This window comes from Petaurus breviceps, unplaced genomic scaffold (genome assembly GCF_028583685.1).
Source record: "Petaurus breviceps papuanus isolate PSGF00001 unplaced genomic scaffold, PetGlider_PUasm1.0 175, whole genome shotgun sequence".
Taxonomy (NCBI): Eukaryota; Metazoa; Chordata; class Mammalia; order Diprotodontia; family Petauridae; genus Petaurus; species Petaurus breviceps.
Window position 1 is genome coordinate 67,858,555 of NW_027185764.1, and position 22,007 is coordinate 67,880,561.

The 22,007-nt window shown below is 36.9% G+C and overlaps 1 protein-coding gene across 6 annotated transcripts in view; it reads right to left on the reverse strand.

Moving 5' to 3' along the window:
- Positions 1 to 22,007, reverse strand: part of ECPAS (Ecm29 proteasome adaptor and scaffold) — a 163,586-nt gene that overhangs the window by 93,113 nt on the left and 48,466 nt on the right. For all 6 annotated transcript variants that reach the window (XM_069085306.1, XM_069085303.1, XM_069085304.1 and 3 more), the window contains 5 exons: positions 20,907 to 21,023; positions 18,890 to 19,008; positions 16,914 to 17,063; positions 4,788 to 4,956; positions 2,815 to 2,954 (listed from right to left, as the gene is read on the reverse strand). In XM_069085306.1, coding sequence (XP_068941407.1) covers positions 2,815 to 2,954; positions 4,788 to 4,956; positions 16,914 to 17,063; positions 18,890 to 19,008; positions 20,907 to 21,023 — 695 coding nt within the window. The remainder of the gene's footprint in view (positions 1 to 2,814; positions 2,955 to 4,787; positions 4,957 to 16,913; positions 17,064 to 18,889; positions 19,009 to 20,906; positions 21,024 to 22,007) is intronic.

Sequence of the window (22,007 nt, forward strand, 5' to 3'; positions counted from 1 at the left end):
TTCCATCTTCACTCATGAAAGTCTCTCTATTTTCAGTCTCTCCCTATCTACTGGCTCCTTTCCTGCTGCCTACAAATATGCCCATGTTTCCCTCCTGAGAAAACCCTCACTGGATCCTTCTATCCCCACTAACTATTGTCTTATATCTCTTCTGCCCTTTGTAGCTAAACTGCTCAAAAAGCTCATCTGTAATAGGTACCTGCACTTTCTCTCCTCTCACTGTTTTTTTTCTTTTGTGCTTTTTGGAGGGCAATTGGGGTTAAGTGACTTGCCCAAGGTCACACGGCTAGTTTTTTTGTGTTAAGTGTGTGAGGCCGTATCCAAACCCAGGTCCTCCTGACTCCAGGGCCGGTCCTATATTCACTGTACCACCTAGCTGCCCACTCTCACTGTTTTATTAATCCCTTTCAATCTAGCTTCTGTCCTTATCATTTCACCAAAATGGTGCTCTCTAAAGTTACCAGTGATCTCTTACTTGCCAAATTCAAGGGTCTTTTCTCATATATCACTCTCCTTGACCTCTCTGCAGTTTTTAAAATGTCAATCACTCTCTTTTCCTTGATATTCTCTTCTCTCTAGGTTTTCAGGACACCGTTCTCTCCTGGTTTTCCTCCTACCTGACAACTCATATTTTTTTGCTGGATCCTCCTCCAGATCACACTCTCTAACTGTAGCGGTCCCTAAGGCTTCTGTCCTGAGTCTTCTTCTCTCCTCTGTCTGTACTATTTCACTTGGTAATCTCATCACTTCCCATGGATTTAATTCTCTATGCTGAAGATTATCAAATCTACCTATGCTGCCCTAACCTTTCTGCTGTCCCCCAATCTCATATTTCTGCCTTTCAGACATGCTGAACTAGAAGTCCAGTAGATATCTTAAATTCAACATGTCCAAAACAGAACTCTTTATCTTTTACCTTAAACCCTCCACCTCCCACCTTCCCTATTACAGGAGAGGGCAACACCAGCTTCCCAGGCCCCTCAGGTTAGCAACTTAAGAATCATTCTGGATTCCTCACTATCTCTCACCCTCTATATCCAAGCTCTGGGCAAAGCCTATCAATTTCACTTTTGTGACATCTCTTGTTAAACTCCTCCTCCTTTTCATTGCCACCACTCTGGTACAAGCCCTTATCATCTCATGCCTGGATTACTGCAATAGCTTCCTGGTGGGTCTGCCTGCATTGACCATCTCCCCACTACAATCTATCTTTCATTCAAGTGCCAAAGTGATTCTCCTGAAGTGCCGGTCCAATCATATCCCCCCCCCCCCCTCTAAAATTCTACTGGTTCCCTACTGCCTCCAGGAACAAATACAAAACGTTCTGTTCGACATGTGAGGCCATTTATAAACTAGCTCCTTCCTACCCTTCAAGAATTCTTACACCTTGTTCCTTGACAAATACTCTGATCCAGTGACATGACTCCTGGTTATTGTATGAACAAGACTCTTCTCTCATCTCTGGGCATTTTCTCTATCTCACATGCCTGGAAGGCTCTCCCCTCCTCTACTATGACTACTGATTTCCTTGGCTTCCTTTAAAATGCAACTAAACTCTCACTACAGGAAGCCATCCCCAACTTCTCTTAATTCTAGTGCCTTTTTTTTGTTAATCATTTCATCTTTATCCTGTATATATTTGCATGTTTTCTCTCCTTGAGGACAAGGACTACTACCTCTGTTTGTATCCCCAGCCTTAGCACAATGCCTCCTACACAGCATATGCTTAATAAATGTTCACTGATTGACTTGAAAGACATTTACATAAACTATAAACTGGAATCCCACATGGTATAGAATACGTTAAGGGAAGTAGTAAGAACTTGTAGAATTATTATTGGGAGAAATAAAACTTGTTTTCCTTCCCAAAAAATATTAGAAGTAATAAGTATATTTCATAATGTAATTTCACATTAAAAGTAAAAATAGGCCAAATATCAAGAATTTCTCAAAGAGCCTTGAGTGACATCAAACAAAACACTTAAGTTCAACAATACAGTCCAGTAAATGTAACTCTTGACTATATCTTTCAATATTAGTAGATTTGCATATACCGCTCCCCCCCCCCCAATTATCACCTGATATTTTAACTTCAGTTAAACTCTAGTCCCTCACCTGGAGTATCTCTCCTGAATTTACTGTCATTTGTAGCTAGGGAAAGAGACCACTTCATCACAGAAATACTACTTTATGATAAGAACTTTCTGCTACTTTATCACTAAATTCTTATTCTCCAAGTTTAAGACCTTATCTAAGAAAATTTTAGAGCTGGAAGAAAATTTAGAAATCAGGTAACCCAAGTCCCTCATTTTAGCTACCAGCAATGTGGGCCCAGGGAACTTGACTAATTTAACCAAAGTCATGGAGCTAATCAGGCAATGGCAAAGTAATACATATTTCTGGCTTATAAACTAAATAAATTTCTATCACATTGCAAGGTCTTCTCTACTGAGGCCTTCTAGTTGTTAAGATTAATCAAAGCATCATCCTCAGAATATGAATTGCAAACTAAAACATAATTTGTATTTTGTTACTCTTATATAGCTAATGTTACTTGGGATAAGAAAAAGAACATATAATGCAGACATGAATTTTCAAAAATACTGTACCACATGTACATTGTATTCTCTTTTAAAAACATTGCTAAACATTGCTTCTTTTTTGTCTCTAAGATTTCTAGAAATCAAAGTCTGCCCTAAAGAAAACAATATTATAGTTAGCATTCAATGTATATTTAAAAAAATTTTCTTAGTAATATTTTTAAATCCTATACTTCTTTCACACATATAAACTGTAAGATTAGTAAATTGTTACCTTTGCTTGCTCTTCAATTCTAAGTCAGCTGCAGTGGCTACACTATGGCGTGTATCACTAGAGGCAATCACTAGGTGTATAACAGCTTCAAGTTCTGGCACCTGCTCAGCCTCTATGAATTTCACTATCCCCAGTTTGCACTGTTAAGAAAATATTTAAAAAACAGAGAAGATAAATACGATTTGGAAAGTGTAAAAACAATAAGATTATATAAGACAAAGAATTAATTTACATTTATACATTTTAAGTATGTATTATCGGTTAAAAGAATACTAACAACTATTAAGACCCCTGAAGTATATGGGTGGGTGTATTTAAAAAAAAATTCATGTGATAAGTCTATATCAATCACAGCTAAAGGTTCTCAGAGGTGAAACTTAGTTTGAAATCCAAATCAGGGACATCCAGGAGCAGAGGAAGAAGAGACAAAATTTGGAACTTAAAATTTTAAACATGTTAAAAAACTGGAAAAAAAAGAAATATAGTATTCATGCTGGTTTTTATAATAGCTAAATAAGAATTAGAAGACAACCTTAAACTAGATGTTGCTAAATATTTTCATTTTAGTAATTCTTAATATTTTCATTTAGTAAGGAATGTGTTCAATTCTCCATTCTAACACACAAAAAATACCACACTACAAAATACTTCATTCTAGTCGATGCATGCAAAATTTTAATTCAATACATTCAAGGGGCAATCTATAATTTTATCAGATTTAATACAAATTTCACTAGAGCTACAAAATACAGTAAGATACTTCTTGCAACTCTGGAAGAGCTTCAGTGAACTAGAAATTTTTTTACATTTAAATTCATAGAGAATTTCTTCCAATACTTAAGCTTTCTAAAATTCCTTTATTTGATCATATTCTTTTTATCATTCTATCTTTCCCTATACTTTAGGGGCCCTAACCCTATTGTTCCCCCAAATACAGAATAGAAAGCTATGATACAATATGTTTAAATGAAAAGGAAGTTTGTAATTTGAATGTCATCCATACAAAGTTATTGAGAGGAGAGAATATCCTTTAGCCAAAGAAATTTTTTTAACTTCAACATAAAGGTTTGATGTTGAAAACTATATAAAATAAATCAAACAATCATGGCAAAATGGCTTAAATAGTTTTTAATGCAACTTGTTTCTTCTCTACTTAAAAAAAGAAAAAGAAGAAAAAAGGACATGCAGTGACTACTCCAATCAACATAATGCTCTTTTGAAAGAATTATTTTTCTTTTATATTACCGAGAGAAAAATGCCCTTCCTGACTGGAAGGAAGAGTTAGGAGGAGAACAAAGAACAAAGAAGAGAAACAATTTTAAAATGTAAACATTAATAAAAAGGATTATCTCCTAGCTTATTTAGATGCCACAGGAAAACTGGGAGGCAAATCTACAAATGGGAGTGATTAAAATTTAAATGCTTTCCATTTAATCTGTTCTGAACATTTCTTTAATATCACTGGCCAGGTTTTTTCTCAATACTTAAGCATCTGGCTATTTGGTCTATTTCCAAATGTATTTCTCTATAAAGAAAATTATTACATAATATTTGTTATATGCCCAGACTTTGTAAAAAATATCATAAGACATGTAATTACTTTAGCAATGATAAAGTATCTCTCTCTAACTGTGGCCTTTGTTTCTCTCTCAATGGCATAAATAATTTGAACCCTGTTGAGATTCAGAATAAATTCTTAATGCCCACTTTAAAATTCCTAAAAAGAAGTTTACCAAAGGAAAATACCCTATTACATGCTTTATAAAATGACAGAACTTTTACATGATCATGAAAAAAGGTTGTACTTAAACTTCACTGGCCTAAGACGAAACCCAGTTTACATTGCTGAGAAGTTTGACAGAGGAAAAGTCTTGATTAAGACCAAAAAGAGAAAAAAATACATTAAAGAAGATCAAGGCTATAGATATATGTGTATATGAAGTTAGAAAGTCCAGTGCAGGACTACACAATACCTGCTCTAACTGTTCAGGTGTCCACGGACTGTCTCCAATGACTCGCTTTGCTGCATAAAAGCTCATTCCTGGAGGTGGCTGTGGAATCCCGGAGCCTCCAGCACCACTGGAAGAAGAGCCCTGTGCAGAGGGCACATTCTGCCTACTCTGGGATTCATTCAACACATATCTACAAAGGAAATGGAATTTTAGCTCTTCTGTTAAATTACCTTTTTCCTTAACCTCAGTGGGATAAAATGCACATAAATAAAAATTTCATTAAAAAGAGAAAATCTGAATGACAAAACTGTATCCATAGCCCAATAAGCAGTCTATTATAACAAAACTCTATCATCCTGTTTATGACACATCTCTACTAATAATCTCACCTAATAATCCAGTAGGAAAAAAAAAAGCCTTTTTCCATTCCTGGCCCAAATAACACTACCATGCCTGAGGAAGAAATGTTCTCTACCATTAAGATAGCAATTACATTTCAATCCAATAATTCTGACATCATGTATCTTGTCAAACTATACTATTTTATGTTCCTGCGGATGGTCCTCTCATTTTCCCAAAATTGTGCCATGGTTTATGTTCTTCTTCAAACCAGGAATGTGCTGTATGGACCAATTTCTATCAAATCCTATCCATATTTCTATTCCAGTAGAATATAAGCTCCTTAAAGACAGAGACTAACTGGTTTTTGTCTTTTCAACTTTTCAAGCCTATAGATGTTTAATAAATGCTGCCCGAATTTAATATTTCAAGGCTTTCAGGAAGAGATATTTCTTCTACATGAAGGCATTCCAATTTCCCTCGCTGAAGTGGTATATCCTTATCTAATACCCAATATCTACTTACTAACCTCCCTTGAGGCACTCATATTCTGATATATTGTATTCAATTGTATATAGAGAAGTGGCAGGAAGATGTATATAATGCTCCCACTCCTTATAAAGAAAACTCCTACAAAAGAACTAGAAGATGCTCCAGACCAAATCATTATCAGGAAATCCAAGGGTACAATGAGGACCCAGACACCTATTAGTATACCACAATGTTGTTTAGAGTACAAGAATAGGAAGCAACTGGCAGCTCTGCCCTTAGCTCGAGGTCACAGATACAGAGCAGAATTAGAAAACCTGCAACCAGGGGTGGCAATCCAGGATGGGCTGTGTACTGAGCTAGCAGCAAATTTAGATGCAAGCAGCATTTATGTGGCTCAGACCCCAGGAGATGAGCAGAATCTCAGTTACAGCTCTTATCCCAGTCTGAAACCATAAGAGGAATAGCCAGGGCAGAAATACCAGACCAAATGGAAGCCTATAGTTCTGTGACTCTGAGCTAGTAAGGGCAGGCTACCTTTTCACACTCAAACCTGGTTCAGGAACTTGCAGAGATCAGAACAAGGAAGTCAGTAATTAGACTTTGGCCTGGATCAGACCATTTTGGGAACACTGAAAGCTTTAAGGTCCCCAGCCTGAGCTGTCCTTAGGAGCCTAGAATAACACAACATTCAATATCCTAAGAAAGCAGCAACAGAATCCTGCTTCTAGGAGCCAAGCTGGCAGAGTAAGAAGTCATTCTTATCATGCCTTACCGACCTCTGAAAGCCCAGAAATATAGCCCCAGGAAAAACCCTGGAACAGCTGAGCCAGCAGAAAGACCAGGTGGAGCAGTTTTGTAACCCAGGAAACTTGGGGAATTAACAAAAGGCCCCTCCTCACTCTGAGGGAAGGGGAGCAGTACAGGATGGGAAGCATCTCAGAAAATCAGCAGTAAGTCCCACCTCAACAAACCAGGGGGAGATCCTGAGTCCCAGCTGGGGGAGCAGGCAAATGCCAACACCAGGACCCCCAAGTGCCTCAGCACAGGCAGGGGAACCAGTAGGAACCAGCTTGGAAAATTACCACTGCTGCATTCTCCAGCAGCCACAGTTCCAGACTGGGAGACATCCTCCAGAGCCAAAGATTCAAGTGCAAGGCCCACCACCATCCCAAGAGCTCCAGTGTTGCTGACCCCAGCTCAGCCCCAGATAAGCTGCCAGATCCCTACAGCCTCCATTTTCAACACCTGAGGCCCCAATACACAAAACCAGTGACAAGGTCCCAGGTTCCTACCGTGTTTCCCCGATAATAAGACCTATCCCGAAAATAAGCCCTCCCCTTACTGTGTAAGATTCCTCTAAAATAAGCCCTCCCCCAAAAATAAGCCCTATTGAGATTGCTACTGTAGTGAAGGTGATCCCCTGCGCTACACGCTACATTACGGTACCCTCTGTATGCACCATCCCCCCCCCGCCCCATGAAACGCACACCGCGCTCCGAGCTGCATCCAATCAGAGCTGCAGCAGTGAGCGCGTCATCCTGTTCTTCCCCAGTGATTTGCTTATTGAATAAAGGTACATTTTTTTGTTCACATTTACCTGTTTATTAAAATTGCTGTCAATGTTCATTAAAATAAGCCCTCCCCTGAAAATAAGCCCTCTGGTGTTTTTCTGTCCAAAAAAAATTAATAAGACAGTGTCTTATTATCGGGGAAACACTGCAGCACAAGAAGTTTGGGTTAGTGCCCTCTGCGCTCTACCAGGAGAGGTCAACTCTAAAAGTCAAGAATTAAGTAAACACTATGAGCAAAAAGCAGAAATGGACAATGACTATATATTCTTATTATGGGAACAGGGAAGATCAAGGCACAAATCCAGAAGAGAACAGTCAATATACCCACATTTAAAACTTAAAAGGAGAACATGAAGTAGTCTCAAGCCCAAAAAGCCTTCTTGGAAGAGCTCAAAAGGGATTTTAAAAGTCAAGTAAGAGAGGCAGAAGAAAAATTGGGAAAAGAAATGAGAGGTATGCAAGAGAAAGTCAATAGTTTGGAAAAGGAAGGACAAAAATCGGCTGTAAAAAACAAGTTCTTAAAAAGTAGTTGGGTCAAATAGAAAAGGAGGTAAAAAACTCACTGAAGAGAACTACTTAAAAACATGTCAAATGGAAAAGGAGGTACAAAATCTAATAGGAGAAAACAATTTGTTAAAAATTAGAACTGGGCAAGTGGAAGCTAGTGACTCTATGAGACATCAAGAGTCAGTCAACCAGAAAGAAAATAAAAAGAAGAAAATGTAAAATTGGTTAAACAACTGACTTGGAAAGGGTATCCAGGAGAGGCAATTTAAAAATTATTGGTCTACTTGAAAACCATGATGATAAAAAGAGGCTGGACAGCATCTTTCAGGAAATCATGAAGGAAAACTGTCTTGATGTCCTAGAACCCAGAAGGTTAAACATTCATCTAAAGAATCCACCAATCACCTCCTGAAAGAGATCCCAAATTGTAAACCCCAAGGAATACTGCAAGCCAAATTCCAAAATTACCAGGCCAAAGAGAAAATACTGCTAGCCATCACAAAGAAACAATTTAAATACCATGGAACCACACTCAGAATTATGCAGAACCTTGAAGCTTCTACATTAAAAGATCAGAAGGCTTAAAATACATCCCATAAGGCAAAAGAGCTTGGATTACAACCAAGGATTAACTTCCCAGAGATACTGAGCATAATTTTTCAGGGGAGGAGATGGATATCCAACAAAATAGGGGACTTCCAAACCTTCCTGATGAAAAGACTAGAATTCAACAGAAAATCTGATCTTCAAATACAAGACTCGAGAGAGGCATAAAAAGGTAAACAGGAAAGAAAAAAAAAACGTGCTATTAATAAGGGCAAACTGGGGCAGCTAGGTGGCGTAGTGAATAGAGCAATGGCCCTGGAGTCAGGAGGACCTGAGTTCAAATTCGGCACCAGACACTTAAAACAAAACTCTGTGACCTTGGGCAAGTAACTTAACCCCAATTGCCCCTACAAAAAAAAAAAAAAAAAGAATAAGGGCAAACTGTTTATATCCCTACAAGGGAAGATGAAACTTAAAACTCTTGAGAACTATATTGTTGTTATGCCTTTTAAAAGGGGTATACATAGACAGAGGGTGTGGGGATAAGTGGACTTTGATGTGATGATAAAAAATCTAAGTGGCAAAAAGGGATTGTACTGAGAGAAGAGGAAAGGAGGAGGCAGACAAAGGTAAATTACATAACATGAAAAGCCATAAAAACCTATTACATTAGAGGTAAAGAAGGGAGGGAGATAAGCATTTTTTGAGCTTTACTCTCATCAGATTTAGCTCAAAGAGGGAATGACATAGTCAGGGACAGAAATCTAAATTACCCTACAGGAAGGAGGATAAATGGGAAAAAAAAGGGAAGGGGTGAATAGAAGGGAGGGAAGAAGTAGTAAGGGTAAAGGGGAAGATAAAGTAGGGGGCAACAGAAGGGAGGGCAGACTGAGGGAGGCAGTGATTGAAGGCAAAACTCTAGGGAGGAAAGAAAGGGAGACAGGAGAGAGGAAAGCATAAACAGGGGGAAATGGGGGGAATAGGATGGAGAGAAAGACACAGATAGTAATCATAGCTGTGAATGTGAATGGTATAAACTCTCCCATAAAATGAAGAGGTTAGCAGAGTGGATCAGGAACCATAATCCTAAGTCTAGAGCAGAATATATTATGCTTTAGCTGAAGTAAAAAAAAGCAGGGGTAGCAATCCTAACCTTAGAAAAAGCAAAAGCAAAAATAGATCTAATTAAAAGAGATAAGGAAGGGGTAGCCAGGTGGCTCAATGAGTAAGAGCACTGGCCCCAGAGTTGGGATGACCTGGGATCGAATCCGGGCTCTGATACTTAGCACCACACCCAGAAATAACTGGCCGTGTAACCTTGAGCATGTTACTTAACCCCAATTGCCCTCCAAAAAGCAAAAAAAAAAAAAAAAAAAGGTACCATAGTAAAAATTGTACATATTCTTTGATCCAGCAATACCACTTCTACATCTTGTATCCCAAAGAAATCATATAAATGGGAAAAGGACCTTCATGAACAAAAATACAGCAGCTGTTTCTGTGGTGGCAAAGAATTAGAAATCGAGGGGACATCCATCAATTGGGGAATGGCTGAACAAGTTGTGGTATATGAATGTAATGGAATAGTATTGTGCTATAAGAAATGATGAGTAGATTGCCTTCAGAAAAACCTGTAAAGACTTATATGAACGGATGCTGAGTGAAATGAACAGAACCAGGAGAACACATAACAGCCACATTGTGCGATGACTGACTTGGCTCTTCTCAGCAATACAAGGATCTAAGACTACTCCAAAAGACTCATGATGAAAAATGCTGTCCACATCCTGAGAAAGAACTTTTGAGTCTGAATGCAGACAGAAGCATACTATTTGCTCTCCTTTTCTTTTGTTGTTTTATTTCTTCTTTCTGGTGGTTCCTCCCATTAGTTCTAATTCTTCTTTACATCATGACTGATGTGAAAATGTTTAATATGAATGGATAAATAGAGCCTATATCAGATCACACTCCCTCTTGGGGAGGGTGGGAGGACAAGGAGGAGGAGAAAATTTACCACTCAAAATTTTATGGAAATAAATGCTGAAAATGAAAAATAAATAAACAAATCATATTATTATTAAAAAAAAGAAAACAGCAACAAGATCAGCCCAGGGAAAGTCTAAACCTTTCCTCTAGAAGTATGTAGAGCCTGGACTTAACATAATATTGAAAATCACAAAGTAGAATGAAAGACTGAAAAAAGTAACCCCAACATAAAAATCTGTTTGCAGGGATATAAAAGCCACAAACCCAAAAGAAAATGACTCAAAACATATGCAAGCAAAGGCTCAAAATAAAACATACTATGGGCAATTGGAATACCTGGAATACCTGAAGCAAGAGTTTTAAAAAAAAGTTTAAAATGTTTTTATAAATGAGAGTGCTAAAGGAAAAAACTGGTAAAGAAATTAGACAGTTATATAAAAAAAATTGGAAACAGAATTATCATCTTCACAAAAAAAAGGTACAAAACCTTGTTCAAGCAACAAACTTCCTGAAAATTCAAATGGATAGAAGACAATGACTCTATGAGACTACAAAAAAATATTAAAAACAAAATCAAAAGGTGCAAAAAATAATAGAAATTGTTAATGTATCTCACAGCAAAAACAACTGACTTGGACAACAGATTGAAGAGAAAAAAAATTAAGAATCATTGAATTCTGAATGCCATGAACAAAAAAAAGAGTTTGGATAAGATATTTCAGGAACTCTTAAAAGAAAATTGTCCAGAGAACCAGGTAGCAAAGTAGGCGAGAAAAAAATCTATTGGCCACCTCCTAAAACAAATCTCAAAATTAAATCTCACAGGAAAATTATAATGAAAGTCCAGAGTTTACGGGTCAAAGAAAAAATACATAGTTAGAAAGTAATGAAGTACCAAGGAACTATACAGTCAGGATCACACATGATCAAATAGCCACTTCTACATAGAAGAAGAAAGCTTGCAATACTATATTCCAGGAGACAAAGGATATAGGCTTAAGTACAAGAATGACTTACCCAAAAAAACTGAGTATTATTCTAGAGAGGAAAAAAATGAACCTCTAATAAAACAGTGAACTTCCAAACATTCCTAATGAAAATATCTGAGCTGTGTAGAAACTGTGAAGTTCGAATTCAGTAATTGAGAGAAACACAAAAAGTTTAAAAACAAACAATGAGAAATCGAACAAGGATAAATTGCTTACATTTTAATATGAGATAATATATTTTAATATGAGATAATATATTATATATCCCCTCTCCATCCTAATATCATCAAGAGTTATAGTGGGAATCTAGACAGAAGGCCTGGGAGTAGTTCTGTTACAAGTGGTTGTCTCAAAAGAATATAAAGAGAGGGGAAGAGGAATATACTAGACGTAAAATAAGGAAAGATAGTTAAGAGAAAATTCTCTCACATAATGGGGTTGCACAAGGAGAAGTCTATAAAAATAAGGAGGAAGAAGTGAGGAGTGGCATCTGACACCTGAACCTTGCTTTGATCTGAACTGATTAAAGGAGGGAAGAACATATATACAAACATGTGGGTACAGTATTACAATTTCAATAAGGAAATTAGAAGGGAAAGGGGGAAATTAGAGGAAGAGGATCTCTCCCTATTTCTAAGGGAAAGATCAGTCCTAAGTAAAACAAATTCTAAGGATGTACAAAAATAGTTATAATACCTCTTTTCTTGGTGGCTAAGAATTAGAAACACCTGGGGCACCCATCAATTGGGGAATGGCTGAAAAAGTTATCATATATAAATGTTAGAGAATACTACTGTGCTAAAAGAAATGATGACATGGATTGTTTCAAAGAAACCTGGCAAGACTTATATGACCTGATAAAGAGTGGAGTAAACAGAACCAGGAAAACAATTTTTTCAATGATAACAGTACTATAAAGACTAAGAACTCTGAAAGACTTGGGAACTCAAATCAGTTTGATGATGAACTATATTTCAGAGAACTAACAAAGAAACATGCTACTACCTCTGACTAAAGAGGTAAAAGACTCAAGAGTACAGGTGTATGTGAATGCACATATGTACACACACACACGCACACACACACACACACACACACACACACTCTTTTTCTTTTGGACATGGCCAATATTTTGACAATACAAGTTTGTTATAGGGATTTTTTTCTTTCATTCTCAAGAGAGTGGGTTTTTGCTGACTGAAAAAAATATACAATTTGAATAAAATTTTTACGGATCAACATCATGTTCAAGCAACTGTGGGCAACAGTTCTGCCTGGTTCCACTACATTTTATTGAATTCTTAAAGATATTTTGAGGTTGGGGTGCCTAGGTGGTGCAGTGAATAGAGCACTGGCCCTGGAGTCAGGAGGACCTGAATTAAAATCTGGCCTCATTTAACACTTACTAGCTGTGTGACCTTGGGCAAGTCACTTAACCCCAACTGCCCTGCCTTTCCTCCTCCAAATAGAAAAAAAAATATATTTTGAGGTCTATATGGGTAGCATAAGGATCTCTGACATTTGTTAGTTCATGAAAGACAGTGAGCTTCTGATATATGAGTCTAGGTGGTACCCTGCAAGGTATCTGATAGGTGCCACTTTCCAGCTTGCTACAATATATTACAAATTCTGCTATTCCTTTGCATAATCTACATTGATCACTGAAGTCAAGGATCCTGATAAACAATTCAGCAGTAATTTCTGATGGTGATAACCTGGTATTGAATTACCATCGGAAACCTCTCTCTTTCTCTAGACAAATACACGATTCAATTATTTGTTCTGTACTTCTTTTGTGAATAAATTGTTGGCTGAGTTCATGGGGCTGTTTTTAGAGAAATGATTGATTCTACTCTTGAAATTTGGCTGTTTCACAGGTTCCTTCTTGAGGTAGTCTTTCAGTTACATTGCATAAATCCAATGATGTGGACCTATCATCAACATTCACTTTCCCAGATCTATCATGGTCCATTTTATCTTTTTGAAAGTGCACACTAAAACTGAATTAGGTGTAAATTTAAGCATGTTCTTCCCACTGAGCTTTTAATTTCAGGATGAAATATGAAATATGTGACTGGACAGAAATAACCACCATCTTCTCCTTGCTAGCTTTATGTTTGATGCATTTTGCCTGAAGAACAGCAATGCACTTTTAAATATCAACTTCACTCAATGGTTCAAAGTGACCTCTAGATTCAAGCTGGAAGTCTTGAGTCACTATCTTTCTTTGGGGTACATTAAATACTTTATACCTATTAAGTCCAAATGACATTATGACATCACTTGAGAAATATTTCACAAGATGGAGAAGTTGTTTAATATATTTTCCAGGATAGCCATATAACTTGATGTCACTAATATTCATAAAGTACATGATGCTATTATAACATGAAGGTATAATATCGTTATTATTAAAATATTGTGAAGACACTGATATTTCCAAATCTCTTAATAACTAGAATTAGTCCTTTGCAGTTTTTAAAGTACTTTCCTAACAAACTCTAAGAAAAAGGTAATGTAAGTATATAATGGTATAGCAAGGGATGGTGATGAAAAACAATGCAGTAAAGGATGGACTGGATATGGAAGCGAACAAAGAAACCAAAGATGATTCATAAGTCTGTCAGGCCTATATAACAAAAAGAACAATGACATCAACAGAAATAATGTCTCATGAAACAGAAATGGTCTGAAGAATATGATGAGTTATTTTTTGAACTGGATGAGTTTGAGACAACATCAGAGTTGAAGTTACAGATATAAGGAATGGAACTCAAAAAGGAGAATTCAGGTGGGTGGAGTCAAGATGGTGGAGCAGAAACAGGACTTCTGCGGGGCTCTGGCTTCCACCTCCTTCAATTCACATAAAAGGTGACTCTGAAGAAACTTTGGAGATACAGAAACCACAAAATGACACAGAGAAGCTAACCTCCCACTGAGGACAGCCCGGCAGGAAGGAACCAGTGCAGTGCTCTGGGAGCCCAGAGCTGCGCCCAGCTCCATGTAAGCCTGAGATTTTAGCCTTGGGGCAGGCCTGACCAGACACCTGCTGGAGGGACTTCAGATCTGTGGCAGTTTCCAGAATTATAAACTCATAGATGCCAAAGACAAAGTGAGAGGTCAGTGCAGCGTGGACTTTGGGATACAGTAATTTGGGAGTGTGGTCGGCCTTTGCCCCTGAGGCACAGCAGCCGTGCAGCCGCAATCATGTGGTTGCTTTAGCTCCTGGCCTACAGATTGTAGGGAGACTAAGCAACCAGTCTGAGGGGTAACTGCTCTTGCTTTAACCTGCTTGGATCTAGATTGTGGTCTAGGGTGGAGGTCCAGGGGTGTGCGACCAGCTTGCCAGAGTGTGTGGACGCTGAAGAGAATCACCCAAATAATACCTTAGGCAGCTGAAAAAACTCCAGCAATTGGGAGGAAGCTCCCCTGTCTGGTAGCAGAGTTAGACTGTGGCAAAAAGCCCAAAAGTCAAGTAATTGAGTGGCAACATGAGCACAAGGGAAAGAAAGCAAGCAGAACAACCAAGGTTTACACTCCTTTTTTGGGGACAAAAAGGATCAAAGCATGGAACAGGAGGAAGACAGTGGAGTCAGAACTCCTGCACCAAAAGCTTCCAAGAAAAGTATGAGTTGGTTACAGGCCATAGAGGAGCTGAAAAAAGATTTTGAAAACCAAATAAGTACAGGAAAAATTGGGAAGAGAAATGAGAACAATGCAAGAATATTATGAAATGACAGTCAACAACCTGACTGAAGAAAATAACACCTTAAAAAACAGACTGACTCAAATGGCAAAAGAGGCTCAAAAAGCCAATGAGGAGAAGAATGCCTTAAAAAGCTGAATTTGCCTGATGGAAAAAGAATCTCAAAAGCTCACTAAAGAGAATCATTCCTTCAGAATTAGACTGGAGCAAATGGAAGCTAGTGACTTTATGAGAAATCAAGATACTATTAAACAGATCCAAACAAATGAAAAAATAGAAAAAACACTGACCTGGAAAACAGATCCAGGAGAGACATCTCTATTTAAAAATTACTGGACTACCTGAAAGCCATGATCAAAAAAGAACCTAGAAATCCTTCTTCAAGAAATTCTCAAAGAAGATTGCCCTGATGTTTTAGAACGAGAGGGCAAAAGAGAGTTGAAAGAATCCACTGATTACCTCCCTTTAGAAAAAGATCCCAAAAAGAAAACTAGGAATATTATAGCCAGGTTCCGGAATTCCCTGATTAAGGAGAGAATATTACAAGCAGGCAGGAAGAAACAATTTGAATATTGTGGAAACACAATCAGAATAACCCAGGATCTGGCAGCTTCTACACTGAGGGATCGAAGGGCTTGGAATATGATATTCTGAAGGTCAAAGGAGCCGGGATTAAAACCAAGAATCCCCTACCCAGCAAAACTGAGTATCATGTTTCAGAGGAAAATATGGTCATTCAGTGGAATAGAGGACTTTCAAGCATTCCTGATGAAAAAATCAGTTGAATAGAAAATCTGACACTCAGATGCAAGAAGTAAGAGTAGCATGAAAAGGTAAACAGGGAAAAGAAATCATGAGGAACTTATCAAAGTTGAACTATTTACATCCTACATCCCTACGTGGAAAAATGATAACTGTAACTGATGAAACGTTTCTCAGTATGAGAACAGTTGAAGGGAAAAGAAATATGTGTGTGTATGTCTATATAAGAGGGCATATGGGCATATGAATACATATGTGAATGTGTGCATCTATGTGTACAGGTATACATAGATAGAGGGCACAGGACCAATTTAATAGGAAGGGATGATACTTAAAAGGTGAAATTAAGAGGTGAGAAATATAATGAGAGGAGATGGGGAGAGACAGAATGGGGTAAACTATCTCATATAGAAGAGGCAAGGCAAAACTGTTACAATGGAGGGGAAGAACAGGAAGGCAAAAGGGAATGGGTCAACCTTACTCTCACTGAATTTGGCTCAGGGAGGGAATGACATACACGCTAAATAGGGTATCTCACCCTACAGGAGTGTAGGGGAGAAGGGGATGAGAGGGGGGATGCTTTGGAAGGGAGGGCAGGCTGGGGGGGTGGGGGAGGGAAGTTAGAAACACACATTTTTGAAAACGGACAGGATCAAAGTAGAGAATAGAACAAGTGGGAGGTAGAATAATAGGGAGGGAAATATTTATAGTCAGTCTTTTACAATATATACACTATGGAAATGTTTTGCATAGCTACACATGTACAACCTATACTGAATTGCTTATCTTCCCAGTAAGGGTGGGTGACAAGGGAGGAAGGGAATGAATCTGGAATTCAAAGTTTTAAAATCAAATGTTTAAAACATATATATATACACATAATTTTACATGTAACTGGGAAGTAAGATATACAGGCACTGGGGCATAGAAATCCATCTTGCCCTACTGGAAAGTCGGAGGAGGTATGGGAGAAAATATGGGAGAGAGCAGATTGGAGGAGGGGATATCCAGTGGGATTGCTATTTTGGGGCAGTGGGTAGGGGAAAAATTGGGAGAAAATTTGTAATTCAAAATCTTGCAGAAATGAATGATGTAAACTAGAAGTTAATAAAACATTTGATTAAAAAAAAAGGGGGAAGTCAGAGCTATATAGATGTAGGAGTAATCCACATAGCATAAGGTTGATTTATCCCTTTAAAATGATATTTAAAGAAGGAACAATAAAATGAGATGGGAGTTTTTAACTTACCCATAAGGCATCAGGAGGACATCTAGCATGAAGTCTAAAAGCAGCTGTACAGTCTTTGGTTTCTCAGCAAGATTAAACGGAGAAGCTGCTTTAGATGGTTCAACAGGGTATTTCATGTGAAAAAGGGTTGGTATTAGAAGATGCATTAAGCTGAAAAGATAATTGTTTACCGCAATTATTTTAAAAATAACTTGTAAGATACAAAGCAGCAAATAGGATATTAACAAATGACCATTATGGCAATAGGGATTCTTCCCATAAAGACTGGCAGCATTCATGTAAAACAATATATTCATCTATACTTAGTATTAGGCAACAAAAAGTATTATAAAAAAATTTTTTTAAAAACCTGAAGAGGTCATTCAGGGTTATATTGGTCATTTTTTTTTTAAAGCAATTGGGGTTAAGTAAGTTGCTCAAGGTTACACAGCCAATTATTTCTGGGTGTGATGCTGAGCATCTGAGCCCAGATTTGATCCCCAGGTCATCTCGACACTGGAGCTAGTGCTCTTACTCGCTGAGCCACCTGGCCGCCCCAATATATTGGTCATTTTTTAATGACTTTTAAAAGTCATCCTTGGAGGATTAAAAGTAAAAATTTCAGACAGCAATGTTACAAAATACTTTTCTCAGCTAAATTTTTTCATAGAAAAAATAAGTCCTATTTAAAAAATATTAAATATTATCTAAGTGATTGGTTTCTTAAAAATTAAAAATCATGACATTTAAAATCAATTGCTTATCATGTATCTAACTTTTACACAAAAAACTATGTAACTATAAATTTGTATAAAGACACATTAACATGTAAGAATATGTATGGCAAATATTTTCACTGATGTATGAAAGAATACAAAACCACTGACTAGGAGTTTACTATATATCAAATATAGTGCTAAGCACTGAGGATATTTTTAAGGGGAAAAAAAGGCAAAACACGCCATGCTCTCAAAGAGATCACATTTTAGATGGGAAAGACAATACATATGAATGCTTAGAACAGGAGATCAGAAAAAAAATCCTGGAAATCTTAAGGGAGTACTGGTAAGGTAGATGGGAAAGTGTCATTCATGGGCAGGAACAGGTCACTGGGAAGTCCTAATGGTCTTCTGATTTACCAGAAGGACAGCGAGGAGCTCTCAGTAAGGAATTTCCTCTAGTAATATAGAATAGCACCATTTTTTAAACTATTCCCCTTAAGGATCAGAAGTGCTTGGCGTTAAGGGAAATTAGACAATCTCCCTAGGGTCAGAAAATCCATATCAGAGTTAGGACTGAACTGGGTGGGTCTTGCTAACCGGGGAGCCAGCTCTCTATCCCGTACATCAATCACACTGTCAGACAGACAGATAAATAGATTTCTCTTTTATTATATGCTTTCTGATAGTCCTGAAATAATTATAAACCCATGGTACCTGAGGTGATTATTTGTTACTTTTTACATTTACATATACAGTCTTTCCTTTAAAGACTCATGTGAGTCAAATGTCTACTGAAAGATGTGTTGAAAGCATTATTTAACTTCATTTTCCCTTCAAAAATTTCAACAGTCATTCATCTAATTTAGATCTATAAGTGACAATGAAAAGGGATCTTATTCCCCTCATTTCAAATGTCTCCAGTATTTTATCCTTCAAAAGCACATGTTCAGAAACAAGTTGTTTTATAAGGGACTAATATGCTGATGAAATACCATGCCCCACATATAATTTTAGCAGTTAAATTTATTAAGAGTCTTCAAAATACACACATCACTAGAATGCTGAATTTGCACACTTCTGATTATAATGGTATTCAGAATTTTAGTAAACAACATTAAGAAGTAAGAAAGGTTATCTAATATATAATTGTCAGACAGGTAAAAGAGGTAGGGTTCCAAATTTTCCTAACTGAAACCAAATGTACAAACTTCTTATTTTAAATGACTGTTAGTACATTAATTTATTAGAGACAGAAGTAATCAAGAAAAACCATACCTATCCTGCTGAGGCTGAGGCTTCCCTTCCATCGCAGTAAGAAGTGTAGGGGCAAGTTCACACTGTTTTTCCACTGGTAAGCGAGGATAGCCCATCTTAACATAAATTATAGTAAAATTCTATAAAGGAAAGAGAAAACCAAGTATCAAAATAAATGAAATGTGACTTTAATCAAAACATATGGTTTATAATTTTGGCAGTAAATCAAAGTTTAAAGTTTGTTGGAAACTCACAGCATCATATCTTCCCTTCCCCAAATATTTTTGTTTCTAGACTTTAAGTCAATTTTTAAGTTTGAAGGAAAAAAACCATCAATCCAATCCATCAGTGAATTAAAATGTAGATACTTGGACTACTGGTTTTCAGGAAGAAATACAATCTGAAGCTTCATTTGACTTTAGCACTGACAATGAAAAAAAAGGTCTACACACTATAAATTTCTTACATTCAGTTTTAAGTTAATTTAGTTTTAAACTAGACTATGACTTTTGGGACACCCTGTTCATGCACAGTGAAACTGAGGCAGAGTCATTAGATCTCTGTTACTACATTAATAACTCTTCTAGGTCAAGCAATTTTTCATACATAATCTGCCTCTAAAATTATTAAAGAACTCTTGTCACTAGACCTAAACATACAGTATTCAATTTCTGCAACATAAAGCTGACATTTTTGTTTTGTTTCTGAAATAGGTGGATATGTCTCCCTTAAAAATACTTTTAAGTTATACATGTACCTAAACGAAAACCAGGAATATCAATATTTATTTGGGGAACGAAAAGTGCTACAGTTTGGCTAAAATATATAGTACATAAAAGAGAAATGAGGCTTACAAGGTAGGTTGGAGTTCTCTGTGGTGGGCAACAGGGAAGCCCTTAAAATATTTCTGTACAGGAACTTGATAAGAATATGTTGAGTGGGGACTGGTAGAAGGAAAAACAAGAGGCATCTTGGATGTTAATGATAGATGAACTAGAATGGTGGTAATGGAAAGAAACAGATGAGGTATTCCAGACACAGAGTCAGTAGGGCTTTGTGAAACACTAGATGCGGAAAGCAAGGAAAAGGGAAGCATCAAAGATGACCATCTGATTTATCAAAATTCAACTGACACCATTTTCCTGGCAACATTTAGTACTTAGAGCAAAATATATCTGTAATGCAGTGAAAGGTGAACAGCTATATCTGACTAAACATGTAGAAGAAAACCACTTAACCCTTGGACCTTCCTGGATAAAAAAAGTACTACATTTGTAGCAAGGACATTTGTTAAAGAAACTAGGCATTACTGTATGGTATCAAAACTGTTTACATGTCATACTCTAAAAATCATTAACTTTTCAATAGAAAATGTTAATGTGATCTGAATCTCATTATGAAGAACCCTTCTTGATAAGTAAGCCTTTCTTTTCTTTTCTTTTTTTTTTTTTTTGGAGGGCAATTGGGGTTAAGTAACTTGCCCAAGGTTACACGGCTAGTTTTTTTTGTGTGGGTGTTAAGTGTCTGAGGCCGGAACCAAACTTGGGTCCTCCTGACTCTGGGGCCAGCACTTTACTCACTGTGCCACTTAGCTGCCCCTCCTTACTTTATTCTTATTTAAGTAAGAGATAGTTTTTCAAAAATCCCCTAAAATACTAAAAAGATAAGATAGGATATATAAACAAAAAGATTTTCAAACCAAACTGTTCCTTTTTTGTTTTTCCCTCTATATTCTTTTTCTATATTTTTTCTTTTGCTAAGGAAAAAGTAACATTTTTTGACTAATAAATTATTCTCCTGAATCTTACAAGCTATTTTTTTTAATATAATAATTCTGCCATATAATGCCCCTCAATGACCTACTCTCAGAGTTTTCTTTAAGGTCTTCTCTCTGTGGAAGTATTGATCAAAAACTAGAATACTGCTTAAAAAGAAAGTATCTTATACATTTTAACTAAAATCTGAGCCCAAATTTCAGGCTTTGTAATATATTAAGAAAACATTATTAGCCAGTGAATCCTCTGAGAAGACCACTCACTGTGACGAAGGAAACTGCAGCAGGATCCTGGTACTGAACCAATAAAGTCTCTACTGGAAGCTGTATTTTTGGACGGCTCTTTATACGTTTATTCAGGTGGACCAATAGCTCCATAACCTAGAGTAAAGAAGAGTGAATTTCTCAAATTCTCAACTAGTACATCATCAATAAATTTAGCGTAAAAAAATGAACTTGGTTTACACATCAGCTAACAACTAAATTAAGTGACTGAGGGGTTCTAAATAACAGTAATAATAGTTAAATGTTACAGTATTCAAACTAGGAATGAATCTTATAGGTATAAACATTTTTCTTTCCTTTCTGTATGGTTTCTTTTCTGAACCACAGCAAAAAAACCCAAATTTCAGACCTATAGAGTTGTACTCTGTCACCATCCTTGCCCTTAGAAAAAAACTATGTGGTCAAGTTTGGAGAGTACAACCAGAAACAGAAGGGAATGGGACTGGATTTGGAAAGAATATTCTTATACAAACTTATATGCAAAATTGATTCAACTTCAATAAATTTCATAAACAAACCTAAACCATGGCTTAATTTATAAACTAATAACCACTAGCTAGCCTCCATTCAGTTTAAAAACTTTGATCTAGAAGACTGAATAACAGATTAAATTTACATAACAATTTATAATTTCAAAAACAAATTTCTCACAAAAACCCTGTGTGATAGATAAGTTGTACAAGTGTCATTATCACCAATTCTATGAATTAGGAAACTAAGTCCAGAGAGAATGGCTTGCACACTCATAGAGTGAGCAAAAACTTATCTCAGACCTTCTTATGTATAGGATCCAGGGCTCTTTATACCATAACAACTCTCAGACTTAATAAAAACCATGACAATATTAGGGAACCCAAAAATTAACAGAAGCCAAAATTCATACATGTCACAGGTAAGAGAGAATGCATTTTAAAACTGTCATTTCTACTCAAATGTCTTTCTGTTGCTGGGCTGTTAGTGTCTTTGCTTATGTTTCAAATGCTAAGACCTTTCTAAAAGACACTGTTAATTTTAGTCCCAGTTCCACATGCCTTTTTCCAGGGCTACATACCCCTAGATCACAAGGGGAGATACAATGAG